Genomic DNA, 23,697 nt, shown 5'->3' with positions numbered 1-23,697 from the left:
ACACAAGGCAGCATAAAAATAATTTTAAATAAATATTTGACACCCTCTTACATAATTATATTTGATACAGGAAGACTTTTTAATTAAAGTAGACCTATTATTCAATCTTCTGTATGAGTTAAGCTCTCTCCTCCTCTGAAAATATATCTGTTGTAATTGAATATAAAATAAAATGGAAATATCAAGATTTATGCCAGACTCTACCTGACTGAATCTTATTAATACAAATCATGTGTTGTGCCTCCACCACATGTCTTGTCAGAAACTGATCCTTTTGATTTTATAAAGCAAAGAGGGAACCAAAATCATGTTTTCATTTTTCTTAGCATAAGCAAGCAGCAGCTAGCTTTTACTACAACTACAATATTTTAATCAAATTACCAAAAAAAGCCACAAGTAAAAAGGTGTGTCTGATTAAATTAGGCTGCAATTTTTAAAAAATAAACTTTCAAAATACAAGTGCTTATAAAAAATCTGCAGATGGCACCTTCAGATGTATTCTCTCACTCTCACTCTCTCTCTCTCTCTCACACACACACACACACACACACGAGTAATGCTTTTTCTAAGACAGTCTTCTCCGACGAGGTGCCCTCCAGATTTTTGGACTACAACTCCCATCAGTCCCAGCTAGCACAATCGGAGTTGTAGTCCAAAACACTTGGAAGGAATGAGCGTGGAGAAGGAGAATTTCTTGTTTAGAAATATTTTTGATCCCTCAACATTTTTTTAATCAAATTACAAGACATTTTTACCATCTGAATAGGTATATTAACATTTCTTCCTTCCTTGCATGTTTTTAAAGTTAGAGTGAATTAACTTTATAATTGAGTAGGGGTAGACAGAGAACTTTGGATCTTTTTCAGCAGCAGTACATTTCAAGCAGACCATAAGCACAAAAAAATAACTGGTTACTGCTATGAATTCTTGTTATTCACCTTCTTTCTTCCTTTGTTACTCACCATTCAGTTCCTAGACATATATTGGTGAGTGCTTAAAATGATTCTTTCATTAGTTATCTATTTCTTGAAAATGTAAAACATTTTAGGTTAACAATCCATTCTTATAGTTTGCAAAGTCAAAAAAGGGAGACCCAAGTATTTTTTTATTGTAAAGCACCTGCATTTCAGAGTACAGAAAAACATTCAGGTATTTGACCACCACTGATAAAGCTGAAATATTTGATTGAAGAAATGTCTTCAGAAGGTACAGATGTTTTCAGTCCTCCCAAGCATCTCCATATTTATTGACTTTAGCTGCGAAAGAATGGAGAAAACATAGTAATAAACATAAGGAGACTTAAGGTCTGGTCCTATGAACTACTGCAGTAACAAATGTTTAGAAAAGGGCAGAACCATGTGCCAGCAGATCATGTGACCTGATAACACTAGGCTCAAGCCAACTGAAGATTGTCACCACAGTACAGTAGTGTGAGTTTCCACTCCTATCACCACCATTATGAGATGGAATGAGCAAGTAGCAATTTTGGACAATTACTGTAGCTATGGATTACTTATATTTTCAGATGCATTCTGGCCAGCACAAAGCACCTATGCCAGCATTATGGAACTATGGAACTCTCAGATCTGCTCCGTTGGCATTTCACAGGTGTGCTTGTATCATAATATAAATTTGCATGGCTGAGCAAAACCAGACTACTGTGAAGGTGAACACACAAGCCAGCACAGCTGAGCAGGAGAGGTGTTTTCTCAATTCTACTCCTCAATCAACGACTAGTCAATTTCCTTCCTCCATAGCAGACTAAAAATTCCATCTTCCATAATATGAACAATTGTCATTTATTTTGAAGTTATACATTGTTTCCTAGAATTTTCCTGTGTGAACATACAATGCCTGGATATTCAAAAAACTGACCTAGCAAGTGCACTGAAAGGCAGAATAAACTTTTATTCTTGCATAATGCATTTTCTTCTAAAGGAAAGGTAATTTCACTTCCAAGTCCATTTCATAGCTTTCCCTGTAAAGTATTGTTTCTAATCAGAAAACACAGTCTCGAGGTTGGTGCCAAGTGCAGTTTCCTTCCAGTAGAATAGTAAACAGAAGAAACAATGGCACATTCTTCAGAGTTATGGTCTGCATTTGTAAGACAGGATTTAAAAAAAAATCCCTAAAAGCATTTCCAAAAAAGCTGGTTGCTCCTAAACATCTGATCCAGAACCATTTATTATACTGGTTTCTTAAGGGCCCACAGATCAGAAAGGAACCTCTAGTTTCATTGTACTCAACCCTTGCGATGGAAAGGTTCCCTAGACTGATGCGCAACCAGTTTTCTCCTAACACAGAGGCATTTCAATTTCCTTGCTATTATGTCCTGCTGTCCTACTTTTTAGCCACCTCAAACTGCTGCCCTGTTGAACAATTCTTGTTTTTATTCTGTCATGGTCCCAGTGAACAGTTGTCTTGGTGCCTTTTCAAATATTTATTACTGATACAGCCCCCTCCTCTTTACTAGTTTTGGACTTTGTTTCTTTTGGTATGTTAACATGCATTTGTTCTTCATCCTTTGCTCATATGTTCCAAATCTTATCACCTTACACTCTAAATTCTCCAATTTGTTTCAAGCCTTCTAAAAATATTTTAACTGATATTGGGGGGGCAAGCGCCGGTGAGGTGAAACAAATGCTGACAGTTAAATACATTGCTTCCGTTAATGCACCCTGAAATGGGATCTGTCTCTCTTTTGCAATGGCTTAGAGCAATTCAGAAGATATTAGTGTCCAAACAGGCTCATTCTTCCATTTATGGTCTTCTTTCCAGGTGTTTTATGGTGTTTTTGATTAAATATCACCTTATTTTTCAACCTAGAATTTTAGTTTATAAAGCTGATTATCTCTCTTAATCTTGTCATTCACAACATTTTCAAATCCCCCTTTGTATGATTTACACATTTTATAAGTGATTTATTCTGTTACTCAGTATTTACATTGATGATCTGGGGCTAATTCATACATAAATGCGTATTATTTGGTATCACTTCTTGACTCTCAGCTGAACCTGTAGTTGCCTCTATTAAAGCATCACATCTGATGTGACATCTGAGGGGCAAGCTCTGTCTTTCTGAAGATTATTTAATGCATGCCTATCACTGATGTTGCAGTTGTCACATGATGAATGTGCATATATGAAGTTGCCCTTGGATAAATAGCAATCTATGGAGCTTTTTCTTGCTTATGCCCATCTCAAAGTTTGATCAATAATTTATTGATGGCAATTACTGCTTATCTGCAATGTTCTATTGAATTATATATACACAACTTTTATCAGTGTATCTTATTTTCCTCCAATTTGCTTATAGCAGTGTACTACTTATGGCATACACGGATCAAGAAGGTACAATATCAGTGTATTCTCCTTATCCATCATGGAACCAAGTCTGAAATTACTTAAATTCACAATGGACACTAGTGATCCAAAAACATTTTCCTTTAGAGCAAACTGGATTGTTGCAATAATTATTTGCTACAGAGATTTCATATAAAAATAAGGGGGGGGGAACTCTACAACTTGCTTGAAAAGAGACCACCCCAACAAAGGAAAATGGTGGACATAAGAGTAAGAAAAAGAGTACTGCTTCCTAGTGGAAAGGCAAGATTAAACATGTCCTTCACACAACTGCTGCAGATGTCATCTAAATACTTCAGTTATTGAACAATTTACCTTTCTTTAACGCCCTTTCCTGTGAAGGCTTTGATGGATATTCTGACTTCTGTGTTACTCCTGCCTCATACATATCTCTGTTGCGGCTCCTTAACTCCTCATATGTGACTCCTTTTCTTTTTGGACCTTCTTCCAGAAATGGGGTAGGTTCTTAACGGAACAAAAGGGGAAAAATCACACCCAGAATAAAGGAATAGGTAATAATACATATAGATACATCTATTTAAAGGGAAAGGGTTTTTTTTAGCAGTCCTCCTTACTTTAATGAAGGCTTTCACTTCTGTGGAATAAAAGTGTTATTCCTTGAAGATTTCTTGTCTGCTAGGTTACAGCACACACTGGCACTTTGGATGCAGTGGCAGAAATCTCACTCCAATGCCAACAGAACACATGTTGGGACACATACCACACAGCAGTGAAGGCAACAAAGAAGTTGTACTTTGCTGCATCCATTGGGTCCTTGAGGAGTTGGCTGGCAGAGTTGTTCTACATGGTCCAGAGACAGGTTACCCTGGATTCAGGGGACGGGCCTCTGGAACACACAGTGATTAGCTGTGAGCAGCTTGCAAGACACTTTGAGGAAGTCACTCGATTTCGTAGTGACTTGGGTGCTGCTATTGTAACAGGTCCAGTTGAGGTGTCCAATGCAACGTCTGGCCCAATGTTATGGGACTATTTCCAGGTGATGTGGCCCGATGATGGACAGAATACTTTCAGCAATACTTCCAACCGCTTATGAGTGTGATGTAGTACCCATGGATGGAAAGCAAAATTCCAGTTCTGTTCCATTCAATCATTAGCAATGATATCTTAAAGCCAGAGTGATCCACAATATGATAAGTTCATTTGGCATTCACTTCCCCCAAGGGACATGCTACTACTATGTTTCCAACAGCTTTGCTTCACTCCCCCATCTGACACCACCCCCACTCCAAACCACTTCTTGTTTTGTATGATTGTTCACATGAATTGCTGCTTGCTTTCACCTGCCAAGAGAGGTGTATAAAATTATGCATGGTGTGGAGAAAGGGGATAAAGAGAAGGTTTTTTTTCTCTTATAATACTAGAACTTGGGGCTATCTCGGGATGTGGGAATGAAAAAACATCAGGCTCTAAGGTACTTCTCATATGAGGAGTACCTTTGGAAGTATGTACCTCTGGAGTACATCTACTCTACTACAGTGCAAGGAAGAGATTAAGGAGCTTCTTGGCTGGAGAGAATACACAAGGTTCCTTTAACGGCAGAAGGAAAGATATCTTGTATGGCACTGCTGTTGCCAAGAACAACTAAAGAGCTTGGAGGAGATTCCTGCATCCTGTTCATATAGCCACCAAATGGTAATAGGGCTTATGATGCAGTGAGGCAATGCCAGTAACTCAGGTGCAATGAAGGAATTCGGGATATCAGGTGAGAGACGTGGAATAGGGTGTGCATTAAGAAATCAAACTCTGATGTGACAAGCAATGGTTTGTTTGATCATCTGTGGGACAAATGTTAACCATAATTTATTAACCAAATAATGCTTAGCGTTACTTGCAAATGTGGCTCATGTTGCAAATTGCTTTACCTTGGTTAAGTAACTATTAAATACTGGCCATTATAAGCTGGTTCACACCGATACTACAGTATGCCACATCAGCAAACAGTACTTCAAACAAGGTACCAGCAGTGTCTGCCATTGATCAGCAGTGTAGAAATAATAATACTCTTAACACTGCAAATACTGCAGATGTTTAGAACTGGAATGTAAAAATCTAAGCAAGAAACTACACGTCATGGGGAACATAATCCCATTTTTCCTTGATAATGGGGCATTTGCAGGGAGAATCCTGTTGATAGTAGGGGATAGTAACCTTCTCACTCACCAATTCTCACCACAAACCTCTTGTGGCCTTTTCAAATGCCCTCCCATTAGCCTCCAAGACCAGAAGCAGCTGAATTACAGGGCAGGAAATATTACCTACAACAGCATCTTAACAGGAGTTAATAAGCACAGAATAATTTAAGTATCCCCCCTTCATCCTCAGTTCTTCCCTGCACATCTGACCCCATAAACATTCCTTTTTAAAAACAAGAACAACAACCTGAGAATCACTCACTGTATTATAAATTTGACAAACTTTACCTTGAGGGATACTATCTGTTATTCCGGTAGGAGAAGACTCATTCATGGAAGAAGTAAATGGGACTGGTTCATAGTTAGAGTGAACATCTGCCATTTCATAACTATCAACAGAGTACTTGGAAGAATATGGTGTTTGTGGTGCTTCTGGTACTGGAACATTTTCAAAAGGCGCATTTGAAGTTTCTGGCTTTTGAGAATACCTGGAAGGAGACAACAGTTATTTTAATTATTAAAAATGCAATTTTCAAGATATTTGACTTTTCCTGTTTTTCAATGTATGTATACCAGCAGTGGGGAACCTCCAGCCCATGGGTCAATCTTGGCCAACCCATTTGGCCAGTGAGGCTATTTTGGGCAAGCCACGTCCACCTGCCCTACACCTGATATCATTCAGGTGACAGTGGGGCTTGCCCAAAACGCGTTTGTGCAGCTCCCAAAGTACCTGACAACCAACTTTGAAGCATTACACAAAGCAGGAAGCCAGCACCAAGCAGGATCGCTTTCCACATCAGCCAATGTGACGGGAGAGCAATCCTGCTTAGTGCTGGGTTCGGGTGCATGATAGAGCTCTCTCACACACTCAAATTCAGTGCTAAACAGGATCTCTCTTCACCACATCGGCTGATGTGAAGACACAGCAATCCAAGCAAGTGCTCTTTGAAGCAGTCCCCCCCCCCTTTAAAGATTTCTCCAGTGATCTTTAAAGGGGTGGGAGAGACTGCTTCAAACAGCACTGAAAACCAGTGTCTGTTTTTTTGTTGCTACACAACAGAGCGGTCCCTGCCAGAGCCAATGTCTACAAGCAGGTATTGGCTCTGGCAGGGTCTGCTCCATTGTGCAGTGCTGAAGAAAACGGGTCTGCTTGCTTTGGAAAGCCTGCCCCACAATAATCCTTTTCAGAAGTTGAAGGGATCAGCACAGGTGGTTATCCCAAGCCTCCCACAAGCCCTCCTTTTCAAGCTGTGGTTACAGAACTTGAAAGGAGAGGCATGGGGAAGGCTTTGCAAGTGCAAGGAATTTTGAGATGTGGGTGGGGCAACAAACCTGCCAATCATGTGATGTCATAGTGGCATCATGTGGTTAACAGGTGTATTGTCCCACTCACCTGTCACAGTCGGTCCATACGGTGGGACCAGATAAAGATCTGGCCCTTAAAGCCAAAAAGGTTTCCCAACCCTAATGTATACATTGTTGGAGTAGAATCCTATGAACCCATCCAGAATAATAAACTTATTATTATAACTGGGACAAACTATTTTAGGATAAACTAACCAGTTATAGCAAAGGAATAGAAAAAGGAGGGAAAGAACCTAAGGAAAACAGAAGGGACTATGGAGAAGGGAAAAACGATGGAGATGGATTGGGGGGAGAGGGGTTCACTTCATTTTTGTAGCAAGTGGAAATCTTCAATTAGCATAGAGGTTCAGGGACAAAAATGATCATTCTCTAGCTTCTGCTCCATATCTTTTATTAAATAAAGACAATTTCTTCTTTGTGAAAATATTTAAAGCTCAACCACAGAAAATCTCTGTTTACAAAGGCTTCAGGTTGTAATTTTTAAAAATGACTTCAATCAGATTTTATTATCTATCTTCATAGGTTTTTTAAAAAAGATAATGTATATACACATATTTCAATAAGAGTCACCAAAAAATCAGCATCACCAAACACATATATAAAAGATATATTTAGCTATGCAAATTGTATCTGTCTGCTGTAAACAGTATTGGGTTAACACCATAAGCATGTAACAGCAGTCATTTTGGAGGGTGATGCAAAAAAAGTACGGTTTGAGAAATTAAGTTGCACTTTTAAAAGTTTTATTTGAAGCAATCAACAACAGCTTCTTTAGCAGAATGTTGTTTCTACAGGGACTGATATGTCCCATACTAAATATAAAATATAATATATTACAAAAATTTACATTTTTTTCAATTCAAAATGACAATTTCTAGTGCTCTCTATTTTAGGTTGAAAAAATGTAGACAGTGTCCTGTGAAGACTCAGATTTATATGCTGGAGCAGGGTCCAGTGATCAACATAATTTCCTGCCTCATCCCGCACATTACTCCTGTCCTGATCCTCTGTCCCCTCTACTCCAGTCTCCATACATTTCCCACTGACTCTCCCTTGCTGCCCTTTACTCCATCTATAATATTTCAGTTTCTTTCAGTACCTACATTTTAGCAGAATTTTATGTCCTTCATATCACTAAGATGGCCAGGGATCTATGTATCACAGAAACCACCTCCTCTTCAAGATTAGCGAACACTGCCCTTTTGACAATATCCTCCATATTCCAGGGCTGTATCACCAGCCCAGATACATTTCCAGCTGCAGCCCATATCAGTGGAGAATTCACCACCATCAGTGACTGAGCAATTTCTGGAAATGCTGCTTGGCCTTTTAACAACCATTAACTTTAAATCAATGTGGTACACAGAATTATTTTGTTGGTTTAAGTGAATTTAGTGTTGTCGTCACCACTGAGACAGGCTAGAACTGGTTAGAAATCTCAGTAAGATTTGCATAATTTATTCAGAGCTCAGAAACTCACACTTGCCTGTAAAAGTGGCTGTAAAGGTTAGAAGCACTCATACTATAGAGATCCATATCACACTTATGAGGCTTCACACACCAAATTTCATGTCCCCTGTGGTTCCCTGGAGATGTAGACACTCATAATGAGTGGCTTACATGCAGCAACTGAGCGCTTCTAAATTTAACAGGCCAGGTGGAAATCACTTGCAAGAGAGGCAAACCATCACAGAATACAAATCATGTGGGCTCCAGCCCACAAGCTTCAAGTTAGCTGCAAAGGACAATATCCACTTTCCACACTAATCAAAGCATAATCTGGACTTTCTCAACTCAGCACACACACAGCAAGGGACCTCTTTTCTGCATGCATTTGCTGCCAAAGCACAATATTAGATTAGTATTTATGCAGAGTTCTATGTCTTGTGTTAAAAATAACTATTTTTTCCTCTACTGTGTAATAGTTCATCGTTGTTGAATCTGTTCTGCACAGTCTAAGCTTCCAACAATAGGAAATGTAATAATTCCTTTATTCGGTCAGGCATGGCCAAGGGCAGGACTATGTGTATTTCATTATTACATTGTCCAAGCACATCCTGGGAATCTCTGTATTTATGTTTAATGCAGTATGCTTCTAGCCATTATGTGTAGACAGATAGGATGAATGAAATGTGGCAATACCTGTTGAGATCATGAAAGGCTAGAGGGAGGGTGTTAGCAGGATTACCCAGGCATGACTTCGGTGTTCTGCATAAGTCATTAGCCCTTCCCAAGACTAGTAGAATTATTTAAAATAAACAAGATGTGTGCTTTTTAAATACAGGCTGCAGGATTCAGATTTTAGGGTAGTAGCTGGGTTTCCTTGACACAGACTTCAACATTTTAATACAGAATATACACAGCCTTGGCTAAGCATATTCCAAAATGAACTGCAACCAGGTTTGTTCCTCATTTCTCATTCCGGAAGGAACATGACTTACCAAACTACAGTTACATCTCTTCAGAGGGATGCTCTAATATATAGTCCAAACAGGGAAATCTCTTGCCTCAGAGCCTCAACAGTGTCCCTTCCACCTCTTCTTAGCCTGGAGGACCATAAAGTTTGCACTCAGTGTTAACTACCAACCTATCCTTAGAAGTCACTTTTCACCAGTCAAATTCCATTTCTCGGGATCTGTTAATCCTTTCTGCCTGCATCAATGAACATTAGCAGCACTTTTTTTTGCTATTTTCTTGCTAAGAAATGTCACGGCAGGCATTTTTAAACTGAGTTCGAAGGAACCATGGGATCCTTGGGAACTATTCAGGAATTCCTCGGGGGGAGAGATCAGTAGCAGCACATAATCTTCTCTAAAAGATAGTATGTCCACATTTGCTATTCTGCCCCTGAGCAGTACTGCAGCCACAAGAGTACACTGGGTGCATTCTACAATGCAGTTTCAGTCTCCCATGGCAACAAAAGCACATTATCTTAACTAAGACAATGAGGCCTTTTGTGCACTGACATTATGCTCTAGCACACACTTTATAAACATCTACATCACGCAGGCAGACATACAAGGGTGCCTTGGGTGACAAATAAAATTCAGAAGAGTTCCCTGGGTGCAGAGATGTGTACATTGTGGGTGCAGTCCACACTTCTTTTATCTTTTGGCAAAATAAGTGGGGGCAAAGCAGAGAAGAGGCAGCAGGTGATGAGGTAAAAGGGAATGTTCATTTAGTAAATGCCTTAGAAATTTAAAAACAAAACACATTAGCGAAGCTACAAGAGCTCATATGCATGTAACATCTGGAAGTCTATTCTACTTCCTTCCTTCTCTTATTTCCCCTCATTATTAAGTTTGCAATACATTTCAGGTGTTGGGTGGATGGGTAGAATCAGGCACTGAAATTTTTCATATGAAAACATGCTCAGATTTAACACACTTTTCATAATTAATTTGCACAATATCTTTTTGTCAGAACAAGGTTTATTTTGTTGGGAAATCTCCAGGATTCAAACATCTTTCCACACCCTGAAGTTTAATTTGTTTAAAGAGTGTCCTAGCTAAGTCTTCTCCTACAGCAAGGAAAAACATCCCTCAGATGCTAGGCTAGTAGCACACACATGCTATCCTTCCTCAGTAAAGGTAAAGGGGCTCAAAAAATGGAAACTCATATTCTTTTCATCTAGGCTCTGCCTGGGACACATTTCCCACAACAGCATCATCTATGAATTCTTATATTGACACCTACATTAACTATGATTAATACTAACTACAGTTCTATTTTGACCAAACCCTCGTTTCAAATTCTGTTTTCAATTTGAATCTTGGATTTAAGCCACTATTAACGTAAACCTCAACCAAAGACCAACATTCAAAAGGGAAGAAGTTGGAGGAAAAAAAGTGTGATCCTGAAGCCTGCTCTTGCTCCCATAACCATAGTAAGAGATAAGGAATATTACATGTGCATCAGCCCACTAGGAAGGGGGTGGGTGGATTTAAATGAGGAGCAGAATCAGGATCTCACATACGTACGCTAGTTAACTTCAGCATTGTCTTTGACTAAAATATATTTTCTAAATACCTTACTTTCCTATGCAAAAAGTTAACACATAATTTTTCAAATTTAAAATACATGAAAATGGAAATGGACTGCCTTCAAGTTGATTCCAATTTATGGCAACTCTATGAACAGAGTTTTCATGGTAAGTGGAATTCAGAGGTGGTTTACCATTGCCTTTCCCAGAGGGTGAGAGGCAGTGATTGGCTCAAGGTTACCCAGTGAGCTTCATAGCTGTGTGGGGATTCGAACCCTGGTCTCCCAGGTTGTAGTCCAACACTCCAACCACTACAACACACTGGCTCTCTTTTAAAATACAAACACACTGACAAAACAGATTCTTATACAATGCTACCTTCATTTCTTTCACTGCAAGTGATATATCACAGGAAAATGACTCCATGTGTCTTTTATAACAAGCAACTTGAAGACTAGGAAACAGCTAAATTAATGAGTTTTCAACGTTTGTGTTAACTGCTTCGGTGTTGTCAAATGACTAGATTTATCAAGATAAAAAAGAAAAATAGCAGGTAGAACTTGTCCTTCATTTAAAACTGCAGGTTTTTAAAGAAATAAAATAAGCAACAACAATCTGACTACCGTTTGCCTCCTATAAAAAACCTTTTTTCCCCTCAATGAAACATATAGAGGCGTTAGGCAATTTGAAGCAGTCTGAAGCCCTACCAATTTCAATGGGAGAATTATGGACTTGCTTATACCTCTTCCTTTTAAAATCAACCAGACTCTGAAGTGCTGGATCATGCTCAAATACTTTCCACCTTCCTTCTCTCTCAGGTAGGCCTACCTTTTGGAAACTAGCTAAAAAATACCAGGCATTTCATTTACATGTTTTCCCTCAACAATCAGGTTTTTGTTTCTACAGAAAAGGTTTAACAGTACAACTGAAAGTATTAACTATCATGAATATTTTTCTCTAGGTCTTTTTTTAAAAAATCCTTTTTATATAATAGCCTCAAAATTCCAGACTACAGCCACAACTCATATACAGAACACAATTGTTTTCTTAAGGCATACAATATACTGCTGCAGGAGGAAAAATGAACACCCGCACTCATGATAGCTTCAAGTTTTAATATTTAAAGTGAACTGACTTTCTAAAATTTTGAGTAAATAAAATTACTCACTCATATGGAAGAGGTCTATGTTTCTTCAGAGCTTCTCCAACTGCTGAATTCTCTAGGTTCCTAAACTTCTCTTGGCATATCCTCAAATAGGAAATTTTTCCAGCAATGAATCCGCACAGGCCAGCAACTTATTTACAAAGAAAAACAAACGCTAATTTAAAACATTTGATGCCTTGGCACTTAACAAAATTACCTTTACTGTATATTAAAATATGAAATGCATAAAATGCACATGGAAAGCCAAATTAAGCTTTAGCTTAGCACTAAAGAACAAGAGGTTCTTTAAGTCTAGAGGTTTTTTCCTCCATGTGTCTCCATGACAAGAAAACAGAGGCCTTATAAAGTGGCTGAGGCAAGTAAGTCATCACCAAATACATCAACTGATAAAAATGAAGAGTTGTCTATTTTAAAACAACAGAGTAAACTGTTAAATTTCTTCTTAGCAAATATCCTACATTTTTCAACTCTTTCTTGAAAAGCTCACCAATATAAAACTAGGATGGCAATCCTGTATAGATTTACCTGGGAGTAAGTGCCACTGAATTCAATGTGGCTTACTTCTGAGTAATCACAGGACTGTGCTGTTGGTTTCCTTTAGCAAAGTAAAATCTGCTCCAACTCCATTTCAGTCTCTGTCTGGATCTCGATCTTCCCAACTGGTGAAGAAAATGTGGGTATGTATTCCTTTACTTGTGCTTTGTGTGCATTTTGGTGCTGTGTGAGACTGAAGAAATCCTGTTTGTTTAAACAGTGTTTTAATGCATATCATGTAAGGCATTCTGTAATTTGTATTCTAATGTACACTGTAGTATGTTTGATAGGGGAAGTCTTCTGTCTGGTCAGGTGAAAGCTGGTTTAACTGTAACCGGCTGACCTTAACTGATAGCTGAGGAGGGGTTGGAGATAGAACTATCAGTATGCAAACAATAGAAGGTATGCATATTCTGATTGGTGACTGTGGGCTTAGAATTCTTAGACAGACAGTGTGATGGGCTGCGGCTGGGGGGGCAGAAGTAGTGAATATATGGGTGCGTGCTAGCCAGTCAGAGTCTGGGTTGGCTGGTACTTGGTGTTCGTGGTGGACAACCAGAAGAAGACTACAGCTTAAGCTGAAGAGACAAGAAGAGAACCTGTCTACAGCACTGAAGGATAATATGCTAAAGGCAATTTAGCATGCTAGGCTCTGGTGTCCGGCAGGAGAGACAAAGGAAGATTCCAGGACAGGACAGCAAAAACAGACCTGTGCTTCAGTAAGTCAGTAGGTAGGGGGTGAAACAGAGGCTTTAACAAAAGTTCTCAGCTACAGTGCTGGTGAGGCTTAGCTGGGGTGGAGTAAATACAAGGGTGATCTGGCAAAAGAGTTTCAATAGGATAATGTAACTGCTTCCTCAAAGCTCTCTTGGTTTAGTAATAGTTCGTGTAAAATAAGCTGTTACTCTTTAAAGTAACCATAACAAGTTAGCAAAATGTATTCCTGGATGAGGCTGATTATCTAGATCTATGTAGATTCAGATCCGGTTTTGGAACAGAATCAGCCTTGGTCACCCTGATGGATGACCTTTATCGTGAGGGAGACAGGGGGAGTACAACCCTGTTACTTCTGCCTGATGTTTCAGCGGCCTTTGATATCATTGACAATTGTATGCTCCTGGACCACTCATTAGAATGGGTATTGGAGGCACTGTATTCCGGTGATTCCACTCTTAACTTCACAGCCAGAAAGTAGCATTGGGGTTCCTCAATCCCCTGCCACTTGTGCTATGGGGTTCCGTAGTGTACTATTCTCTCCACAGTGCCATTTAACACCTATATGAAGCTGCTGGGAGCAATCATTAGGCATTTCAGAACAAGGTACCATCAGTATGCTGATCACACACAGCTCTATTTCTCTGTAACATCTGAATCTGGAGAGGTTGCAAACACTCTGGATCGGTGTCTGAATGCTGTAGTAGACTGGATGACGGCCAATAACCTCTGCTTGAATCCTAGGAAAACAGAGGCTCTTTGGGTAGGTGGTTTCCATGTCCAGGAGTTAGGCAAGTTACCTGTCCTGGATGGGGTCATGCTCCCTCTGAAGGAACAGGTCCATAGCTAATGGGTTCTCCTTGATTCATCTTTGTCACTAGAAGCTCAAGTATCCTTTGTGGTTAGGAGTGCCTTTTATCAGCTTTGTCTGGGTTTGACAGGTATGACTGTTCCTGACCACTGTAGTCCATGTGTTGGTAACCTCGAGGCTGGATTACTGCAATGCACTCCATGCAGAGCTGCCCTTGGGCCTGGTTTGGAAGTTCTAGCTAGTGCAAACTGCGGCAGCCATTGGCGATGGTGGCACATAGCTGACATGTGACACAACTCTTAAAACATCTGCACTGGCAGCCCATCTACTATCAAGCCAGGTTCAAGGCCCTTGTATTAATTTACAAAGCCCTGAACAACTTAGATCCAGGGTACTTTAGGGAATGCTTGAACCCTTATATTCCAAGCTCAATCACTGAGATCATCTGCAGGAGCAGTACTGGTTATCCCCCAAGTTTGTGAGGTTCATTTAACATTAACACGAAATTGAGCCTTCACTGTTATTTGCCCAGTTCTCTGGTATGCTCTGCCAACAGGGATTCAGCAGGCACCTTCTGTTTTAACCTTTAAACACCTGCTGAAAACCTTTCTGTTCTGCCAGGCTTATGCAGGCAGTTAAGAAAATGTCTCTTTGCAATAGCTGACCTTATTTTTTCTGTATTTTAATGGTTTCTATTTGTAAACCTCTTTGACATTTCTTGAAATGAAATAGCAGTATACAAATATGTTTACAAATAAATAAAGTGTATTCCCATTTAAAGAGACAGAACTTAATTAAAATAACCACACCAACTTGTGCACTATATAACAAGCATACTGTTGCACCACCCCAATCTCCGAGTGGGGAGATTTCCAGGGGTCCCTGCACTCGCCCTGGGTTTGGTTTCCTTGAGAAGAAGGTCAGCAGAGACTGTGGTGTCTTTATGAAATATGGTTTATTTATTTACACACATTCCAACCTGAGCTTAGGATGGAGGGGTTCAAGGCATCAGTAGTCCAATATCCAGCTTTTCATCAGGGTAACAGGAGGCATCCTAAAGCCATGGTGCAGAGAGCCAGTCTCTCTGCCTGCCTCCAGTTCCCCAGCCTTTCTCAGACACAACTGAAAACACAAGCCTCTCCTCATCCCCAGGAGAGAGAGGGAAGGCTCTCCTGAAGAGTTTCAATGACAAAAGAGTCTCCCTGGCCCATTCACCAGTTGCTGGGCACCTGAGAGACCCATTATCACCCTGGCCACTCTATTAGATTAACAAAAGAAACTCATCCGACCAGCAGAGCGAGTTTCTCACCCCAAGGCACAGGATTCCAAATCAGAGGCTGGAAGGGGACTCACACAAATTATCCGTTTCAACCCCCAATCTCACAACAATACATTAATATATTTGAAGTAAAGTAGCTATATCTGACTGACTTTGCACCACACCTATATTCCACAGTGGAAGTTGGACTTTGTTAATAGAATAAGTGAAGAAATACCCCCCTTCCCCACCACAGAGACCACTGAGTAAACTTTGTTTGCAAAGGCTGCCAACCTGCATCGCCTTCTTGAAACCACATACTGATTAATCCACTTCTTATCTCTATTTTTGTCTCCAGTGAAAGCTTTGATTTCCACAAAAACTTTTTTTCCTGCAATAGGTGCACAGTTGTTACACATTAATTACTGAAGATTGAGATACCTTTGTTTAGTGGCTCTCTGAAGAACTGCTTTTTTTTGCAGGGAAACCTTAATTCTGTCAATACTCAAACCATCATTTTGAGATGCCCACCTCCTCTCACTATGCCTACCTTGCTGCTGTTAAAGGCACATAGCCTTTTTCATGAAATATGGTGGCAACCCTAAGCCTCAGTTTTTGCAGGGTGACCAGGAAAAAAGAGGACAGGGCTTCTGCACCTTTAACAGCTGTGCAGAAGACGGAATTTCAGCCAGCATAGCTGAAGGTACCTCAGATAAAATTCCTCCTTCTATACAACTATTAAAGATGCAGAAGGCCTGTCCTTTTTTCATATGGCCACCCTAATTGTGAACCTTTAAGCACAGCTGAAATGCAGTGTAGTGTTAATACTCACATGCAACTTTCGGTAGTGAGCCAAACCTTGTATGAGTTGTAATAGTTCCTGAAAATTGGGGAAAAAATGAACTGTAAAAAATGAATTAAAAACTGACCTGAACAATGTTTAACCGAAGAGTGGGAAACCTTTTTGGCTCCATGGGCCAAATCCTTATCAGGATTGGCCTCTCAGGCCAAATTTGACAGCTGGGTGGGACCATTCACCTGTCAATCACACGGCATCATTATGAAAGAATTCCCCTTCCCCCAACAAGGGAGACTTACCACAGCAGCAGAATAAACAGAATAATTTTTTCTCTCCTTCATGCCATCTCATCCCTGGCAGTTGCAGCATGAGGGATGGACTGAAGGAGAGAAATAATTTTTCACTTCTTCCTGCAGCCGCCACTGTTGCCCCCCCACAAGTGGTAGCAGCGGGAGGAAAAAGCAGGGAATTATTTTTCCCCTCCACATTACCACTGATGCCACTGTGGTAACTGCACTGAGAGGAGAAGTGATTTCCACTAAATGGAAACTGCTTCCCCTTCCTTGACCAAGGCATGCTCCTACCACCCATCAGCTGATAGACATTAGGAGCATGCCTTATTCTAGCTGAGGAGCAATTGGGAGCTCACTTTAAGTTCCCGATTGTTCCTTTAAAACCCCGCTTTTACCTCCCCCACACCTGATGTCATGTATAACATTAAGTGTAGAACAGGTGTGCATGCTTTCCTAAAACAGCTTCAGAGGCCAAATGGGGAGACCTGGGGAGCTGCAGTTGGTCAACAGGCTGGAGGTTCCCTACCCCCAGTTTAACTATTAATATGCTTATGGTACTTTATGTTCTGATGATTGGTTTCGGCTTTTTTCCAACTAAGCATGCAACAACCCCCCACCCCAAATGTAACAGTGAACATCATTAGAATGCAATTGTACATCAGTTTACAATCAGTTTTCTAATATTACATTTTTAATGCTTTGATTAAAGAAGACATTCTGAGACTTCAGTTCAATAAGGTAGGGGGGCCCTCGGAGGCAGGTCCTCCTGGCCATGGGACCAGACACTGGAGCTATGCAGACAAGGCAGAGTGGGCCTCTGATTTTCCCTATTGCAAAGATCACATGCAGTCCCCCATCAACATCTACACAACGGCCACCCTCTTTAGCCCCCAGCTAAAGCCCGTCCCGCTCTCTGATCACAGCCTGCTTCCCAGAGAGATGCTCTGCCTTCAGAACAATGGACACACAGGCCCGCCAAGGTTTGAGTCCTGGAGCCTCACAGCAGGCAGGAACTCCCACTGCCCGCCCCCCAGGAGGAAGGAGAGGCAAGAGAAATGGTGGCAAGCCGCACCAGGGGCGCAATAACCTTTTACCTGCTTGTTGCCCTCCTCCCTGGTCAACATAACTTCGGTTTTCTGACACTTTCATAGAGCGGGGAGGGTGGCTTACAGTTTTCCCTTGGTGAATTATGACTTTTATACTGTGTTTATGTATATGTTCATGTATATGGATAGTATTTATGTATTTTGCTTTGTAAATTAATTTGATATGTTTTGTTGTACCTTGTGTATTCTATTGTAAACTGCTTTGAGATCTTTTAGATAGTAAGCGGTGTATAAATGGAAATAATAATAATAATAATAATGTAGGGGGGAAAGAGAGAGAGTATATATGCAGATGGCACCATTCATTTCAACATAAGCAGAAGATCCATGCATGCAAAGGGTGTGTAATGCTGAATAAAGACAACAGTGTCTAATAATATGTGAGCATATTAAGCATCATAACTGAAATAGGTTATACAATAATGTTGTACGGTACTTGAAATATTCTACATTGAAGTATCAAGCAACACTTCCTTTTTTTAAAACTATTCCCTGAACTATTGTCTAAATTAAGACTCCTCCACAAATGTCCATTTCTTTCTTTGGAACTAGTTCAGCTAACAAAGTCTGGAAAAAATTTAGTACCTAAAGTTTCTCCTTGTAGGTTAATTATTTTCCAGTTGTCAACATTTTATATATGTTTACAAATTTAACATTGGCCCCATTAGCACAGTGGTGGGGAATGTTTCTTACATTTTGAGGGCCATATTCCAACACAAGAAAACTTACAGGGACCACATGCTAGGGGTAAGTATGGCCAGAGACAAAAGTGGACAGAGTAATGGAAGTGAATCTTACCTCTGTACAGTAGCCTATATCCTAGCCATGCAGTTATATACACCTCTCCATACAGGCAAAAAAGACACATTGTCTCAATTAAGTACTCAAGGAAGGGATGGAGTCAGTGAGAGATCATGCCCTAGGGTCAGTCTCAAGGGTCAGATTGAAGGTCTGGAGGACTACAATTGGTCCCTGGACCTGAGGTTCTCCATCCCACATTAAACTATGGTACAAGCAAACAAGGCAGTTGTCTACTTTGCAAATAAACGACAACACCTTTAATCTTTATTAATGTTTATTTAGCAAGCACTCATCAATAGCTGCTCACCTGTTTTCCGGTGGAGAGTGGCAAGACAAAAACCTCATACAAAAAAATTAACTAAATAACTAATACAGATATGCACACCCAAGCAATTCCTATGGACTAGTAACTTTTTGTAGACTAATTTACAAGTCTGTTTAATGTCAACATTCCCCCCACTCCCATTTATAATGCTTAGCATGGTAACCAGATACAAGAGAACAGGACTCCTGCATATTTAATAATTATGTCAAAGAGAGGATTCCAGAAGGTGTAGCTTGTCATGCAAGGTACACCTGCTTAAATTCCCTCTTCTACACAACTATTAAAGACTGCAGGAGTCCTGTCGTTTTTTCATCTGGCCAATCACTAATGTTTTACCTTCTCCATCACCTTATCTATCTCATGCAGTAACTTTCTCCCCACTACAAATACATGTCTAATTCTTTTTCTATCATTGCTTTTAAATATGAAAAAGCTTTATAAACAGCAGACATCCAAATTCAGTTAAGATTGTTTGAAACTCACCTTTTTTAACTAACATCTGCGTGATGAACATGCTAATAGCAGAAAAGGGCAGGGCTGTGAAGTGGGGATAAAAAAAGTATTTGTGTTGTGACTAGAGTTCAAAATCTTTTCAAGAACAAACTGCAGTTGTAAGCAAACCTATCAGGGAGCACATCCCATTCTCAGTAAACACGCTTAGGATTTGTACTTCACAGAATCTTTTATTTATTTATTATTTGATTTATATCCCACCCTTCCTCCCAGCAGGAGCCCAGGGAGGCAAACAAAAGCACTAAAAACACTTTAAACATCATAAAACAGACTTTAAAATACATGAAAACAAAACATCTTTAAAAACATTTTTAAAAAAGCTTCCAAAACTTTTTTTTAAAAAAAGATTAAAAACATTGGTTTTAAAAAAAAGTTTTAAAAACATATTAAAAATCAATTCCAACGCAGACTGGGATAAGGTCTCAACTTAAAAGTCTTGTTGAAAGAGGAAGGTCTTCAATAGACGCCGAAAAGATAACAGTGATGGCACCTGCCTAATATTTAAGGAGAGGGAATTCCACAGGGTAGGTGCTGCCACACTAAAGGTCCGTTTCCTATGTTGTGCAGAACAGACTTCCTGATAAGATGGTATCTAAATGGTACCTAAAGATGGTATTTTCTAAAGTACACATTGCAAGAAACAAAACTTTTGAGTTTTTGTTTTAAAGAGAAAGGGGGCTTCAGCACAGATGACATTATTAGGAAATAATGCCACAACTAAGTTGGCATTATACTTTTTAGAACAAATATAGACAGCACGCAGCCTGACACATACTTGGGCAACCTTTATTCATAAAGAATACCAGCTTTCAGTTAAGAAATGTCTCAAGCCCTCAGAGATACATGTAAAGTGATTCATTCCTTTCACTCTCATATCTAGATCTCGGTATTTTATTTTAAAAACATATTCTTAGTTTTCACAGCAGCAAAGATTTATCAAGAAAGGCAAACTGAATATTATCCTGGCTATGGGATTGAGGTAATCAGCAGCCTATCCACTATACTATACTAGCACATGTGTATGGACCAGCACAACTGTCACAATTGCTAGAGACAGCAAAATGACACTGAGCAAGCAATCGTGCAACAACATGTTTAGAGATCCCAATGTCTTAGCACAGTCAGTAGTGGACAGAGTATTAGACACAGGAAACAGCATTCAAATCCTTCCCTGCCTAAGAAGCTTACTAGTCTACTCAGAAGTAAGCTCCAATGGGTTCAATGGGTCTTACTCCCAGGTATGTGAGTATTGGATTGCAGCTTAGGTGACCTTGGGCCAATCACTCACTCTCTAAGCCTACCACTTATTTAAGACATTTATATACCACTTAAATATTCTCATTTGTAAGCTATGTACATAAAAGTGAGCCATACATAAAATGAAACAACAATAAAATAATCATAAAAGCAAACACTACCTTAAAATGCCTGGTGAAACAAGAAAGTCTTAGTCATGTGCCTGAAGTTCAACAAGAAGGATGCCTGTCTAATCTACCTCTTAGAGTTGTTGTGAGGATAAATTGAGTAATCCTATGTACTTTGTTCGTAGCTTCTTGGAGGAAAGGTGGGATACAAAACTGACACAGAGTGTGGAAAGCATACTTCAGGATGCCCTGCAGTGACACAGAGAATACTGGGATAAGATCTCAGACCACATGGAGAAATGTATCCTAGTATCCTCTGTTACTGCATAAGAGATCCTGAGTCATATCTACTGGATTGTGCACGTAAGTCATTAAAATGTCTTGAAAAAGACTTGAACCTACAAATGCTTTATTCACCAGAGCTGTGTCATTTATTATTGTGTTTAGGACCATTTTTCTAAGTATTTGCAGCTCAGGTTCTATGAGAGTAACTTTTTAAAATTAATGGAACACCTATTTGGATATTGATGTGAAGTTTCTTTCACCTGGTGTCAGTAAACCATTGAACAGTCATTGTTTGGCAAAATGTGACAATGTTTGGCAAAACAACAAACATTAAAAAGTAAATGTTATTTCTTGGAACATTTCACTTACATCTGTACCAGAAGCTCTCACTATTGCATTCTCTGAAGATATTTTTTTCTTCCTCTGTGAGTACATAAGTCAAAACCTGGCTCTTTTGTTAGAGAAATATAAAACATTAAGGATCAGTATATGGAAAATAGCAGCAACACTGTGAAATGTTCAGTACAAGCTTTTGCTATCATTTGTACCAAGTGTACATAAGACATGATTTTAGAAAAACGAAATCCATGCTAATTAAGAATATGCTTTGTTTAACCCCCCCCCAACAGATTATTAGCGCATAGGATTGTAATATTTCCTGCTCTCCCTTGCATTGTTGATCTCTTGGATATACTTCATATGCCTTCATGTGCACCTATGCATATTATTATTATTATCTTCATTTATACCCCGCCCTTTTTCCAAAATGGAACTCAAGGCAGCTTCCAGATAAAAATAAGTACATATCATTAAGAACCTATAAAAATATAAAACATATAAACATATAAAATCAGCATTAAAACAGGATTAAACTATACATCTACCAACTTCCTAGACCACTTCATACCAATGACAAATGTGGTATAGCCCACAAAAATTTATGCCAAAATGAATGCATTGGTCTCTGAGGTGCCACAAACTGCTGCTGTTTTAACTACAACACACTAATGCAGTTACCATTTGGGAATATGTATACTAACATTTTGTTTTATTTATTAAAGATTATCATTTAAAAAGCACTAATTTAAATGCAGCCCACAATCCAGGAATGTGTGATTAGCTTCAAGTGCCCAATGGAACAATCTCCCCAAACCATGCATATATATCCCTGTAACCCAGGATAACACTTCATGCATCTGATGAAGAGGCCTGCCATAAAGTTACTGGTCTTTAAGATGCCCTAAGACTCTTTATTGTTTGTGCTGTTAAGTAAAAGACAGTTTTTAAAAGGTGGAATCTCAAAAGCAGCTTGTAATATACCACAGGGCCTGCTATTCCAAGAAAATAAATTTGAAGTCTGAGTGGACATAATTCTGGATCAGGATCCTACAGATACTTTGATCATTTTTTATATGATGATGATGTTATGAGGATTGTTTTAAAAGTTGATACGCAATTTAATTGCCATATAAACATGAGACCCCTCACCTAGATGCAGGCTGTGATCAGCACTAAACATTGTGACAGTTCACTAGTGAAGACAGTTCAACACTTTAAATGTATTAAAAGAGAAACTATCAAGATGCCTTTTTTATTTGTAGCCCAACAACAGTCGTACAAAATTTGAAATGATGAAATGTTTTTCAATAAGGCTTGAAAACTCTGCAGTGTTTATGTCTTTTATGCAAATAAAAGTGGTATATGTTGTGCGTTTTGGAAGAGGATCTGGAAGTCCATCATTCAAATCACTACTCAGCCATGAAATCCACTGGGTGACCATGAGCCAATCATCACCTCTCAGGCTAACCTACCTCAAAGGGTTATTATGAAGTTAAAATGAGGATGGAGAGAACCATGTACCCCATCTTGAGATCCTTGGAGGAAAGATGTTATATAAATGTAATAAAAACAATAATTTTACTTTTTAATTTGACTTGATTTTACTGAGTTGAAGACTAAAAAGATGGGTGCTAGCAAGATGCCAGCACGGGAGTTGGGGGGAGAATTTGTTGCACTGGAATTTGGTTTTCACATTGATTTTTGTAAAGTTTCAGAAAAGAGGATTCTATTTTCCTACCAGATCTTATTCATCAATGAAAAATCCATGTGCATGATCAATTTAATTTGCATGAATACACATGAATGTTACACCTGCCTCCAACTACCAGCATTACTATCAAGAATATTACATCACATACATACACATACATAGCTTTAAACCCTTTTATAGACCTGTCACGTTAATACAGGAAACCACCAGATTTTTTTTAAATGGTTCAATTTCCTGGATACATTTTCAGGTACCATTCGCTTTATTAAAAATGTATCTAACCACAAAGCAAGGCATAATATTTTGGAGAATATTCATATCTCAATAGTTTGGAATTACACTGTTTTATTGTCTAAGTCTCTACTTTCCTTTTTCACCTCCCAAGCCGTTCCCCGACGCTAAGGAAGGTAAAGCATACCTGGTCGGGGCTCTGGGGCGCACCCCGCATTTGTCTGGGCGGCTCCATAGGGAGGTTTATAGGTAGGGGGTATGTAGCGATAGCAGCTGACAGCCACTTAACCTCCAACGTATCGAGAAACAGGGAGAAATCAGAGAGGGCGGAAGCAGAGCTTCACTAACCGGAAGGGCACGAAGGACGATTGTTTCCATAGACATAAGACTATAGAGGGGAACCCCGGAAACAAGTAGAACAGGGCTAAAGAAGGTGGAAAGGCATTCTGAAACTGCGACCACAGAGAGAGGGAGAGAAAGAGTTCGTATTTTCGAAAGAGAAATAAAAGGCGTCCCTTGCTCCTGGTGTTGATTAGAATTCTTCATATGCAGGGCAAACGTAGTGGAAGTCATAGGAACAGATAG

General features: G+C 39.5%; 1 protein-coding gene across 1 annotated transcript; it reads right to left on the bottom strand.

Moving 5' to 3' along the window:
• Positions 1-1,069: 1,069 nt before the first annotated feature.
• On the bottom strand, positions 1,070-23,469 carry OCIAD1 (OCIA domain containing 1). The gene is made up of 8 exons (XM_061583301.1): positions 23,300-23,469; positions 21,201-21,282; positions 19,153-19,206; positions 16,178-16,225; positions 12,032-12,158; positions 5,805-6,004; positions 3,679-3,828; positions 1,070-1,256 (listed from the first exon to the last, which is right to left on the bottom strand). The coding sequence occupies exons 1-8, from the start codon at positions 23,345-23,347 to the stop codon at positions 1,219-1,221; spliced, it is 747 nt and encodes a 248-aa protein (XP_061439285.1). The 5' UTR covers positions 23,348-23,469; the 3' UTR covers positions 1,070-1,218.
• Between the last annotated feature and the right edge of the window lie 228 nt (positions 23,470-23,697).

Source organism: Rhineura floridana, chromosome 9 (assembly GCF_030035675.1).
Source record: "Rhineura floridana isolate rRhiFlo1 chromosome 9, rRhiFlo1.hap2, whole genome shotgun sequence".
Taxonomy (NCBI): Eukaryota; Metazoa; Chordata; class Lepidosauria; order Squamata; family Rhineuridae; genus Rhineura; species Rhineura floridana.
Note: the sequence above shows the minus strand (reverse complement) of the source record. Positions and strands in the feature narration are given on the sequence as shown.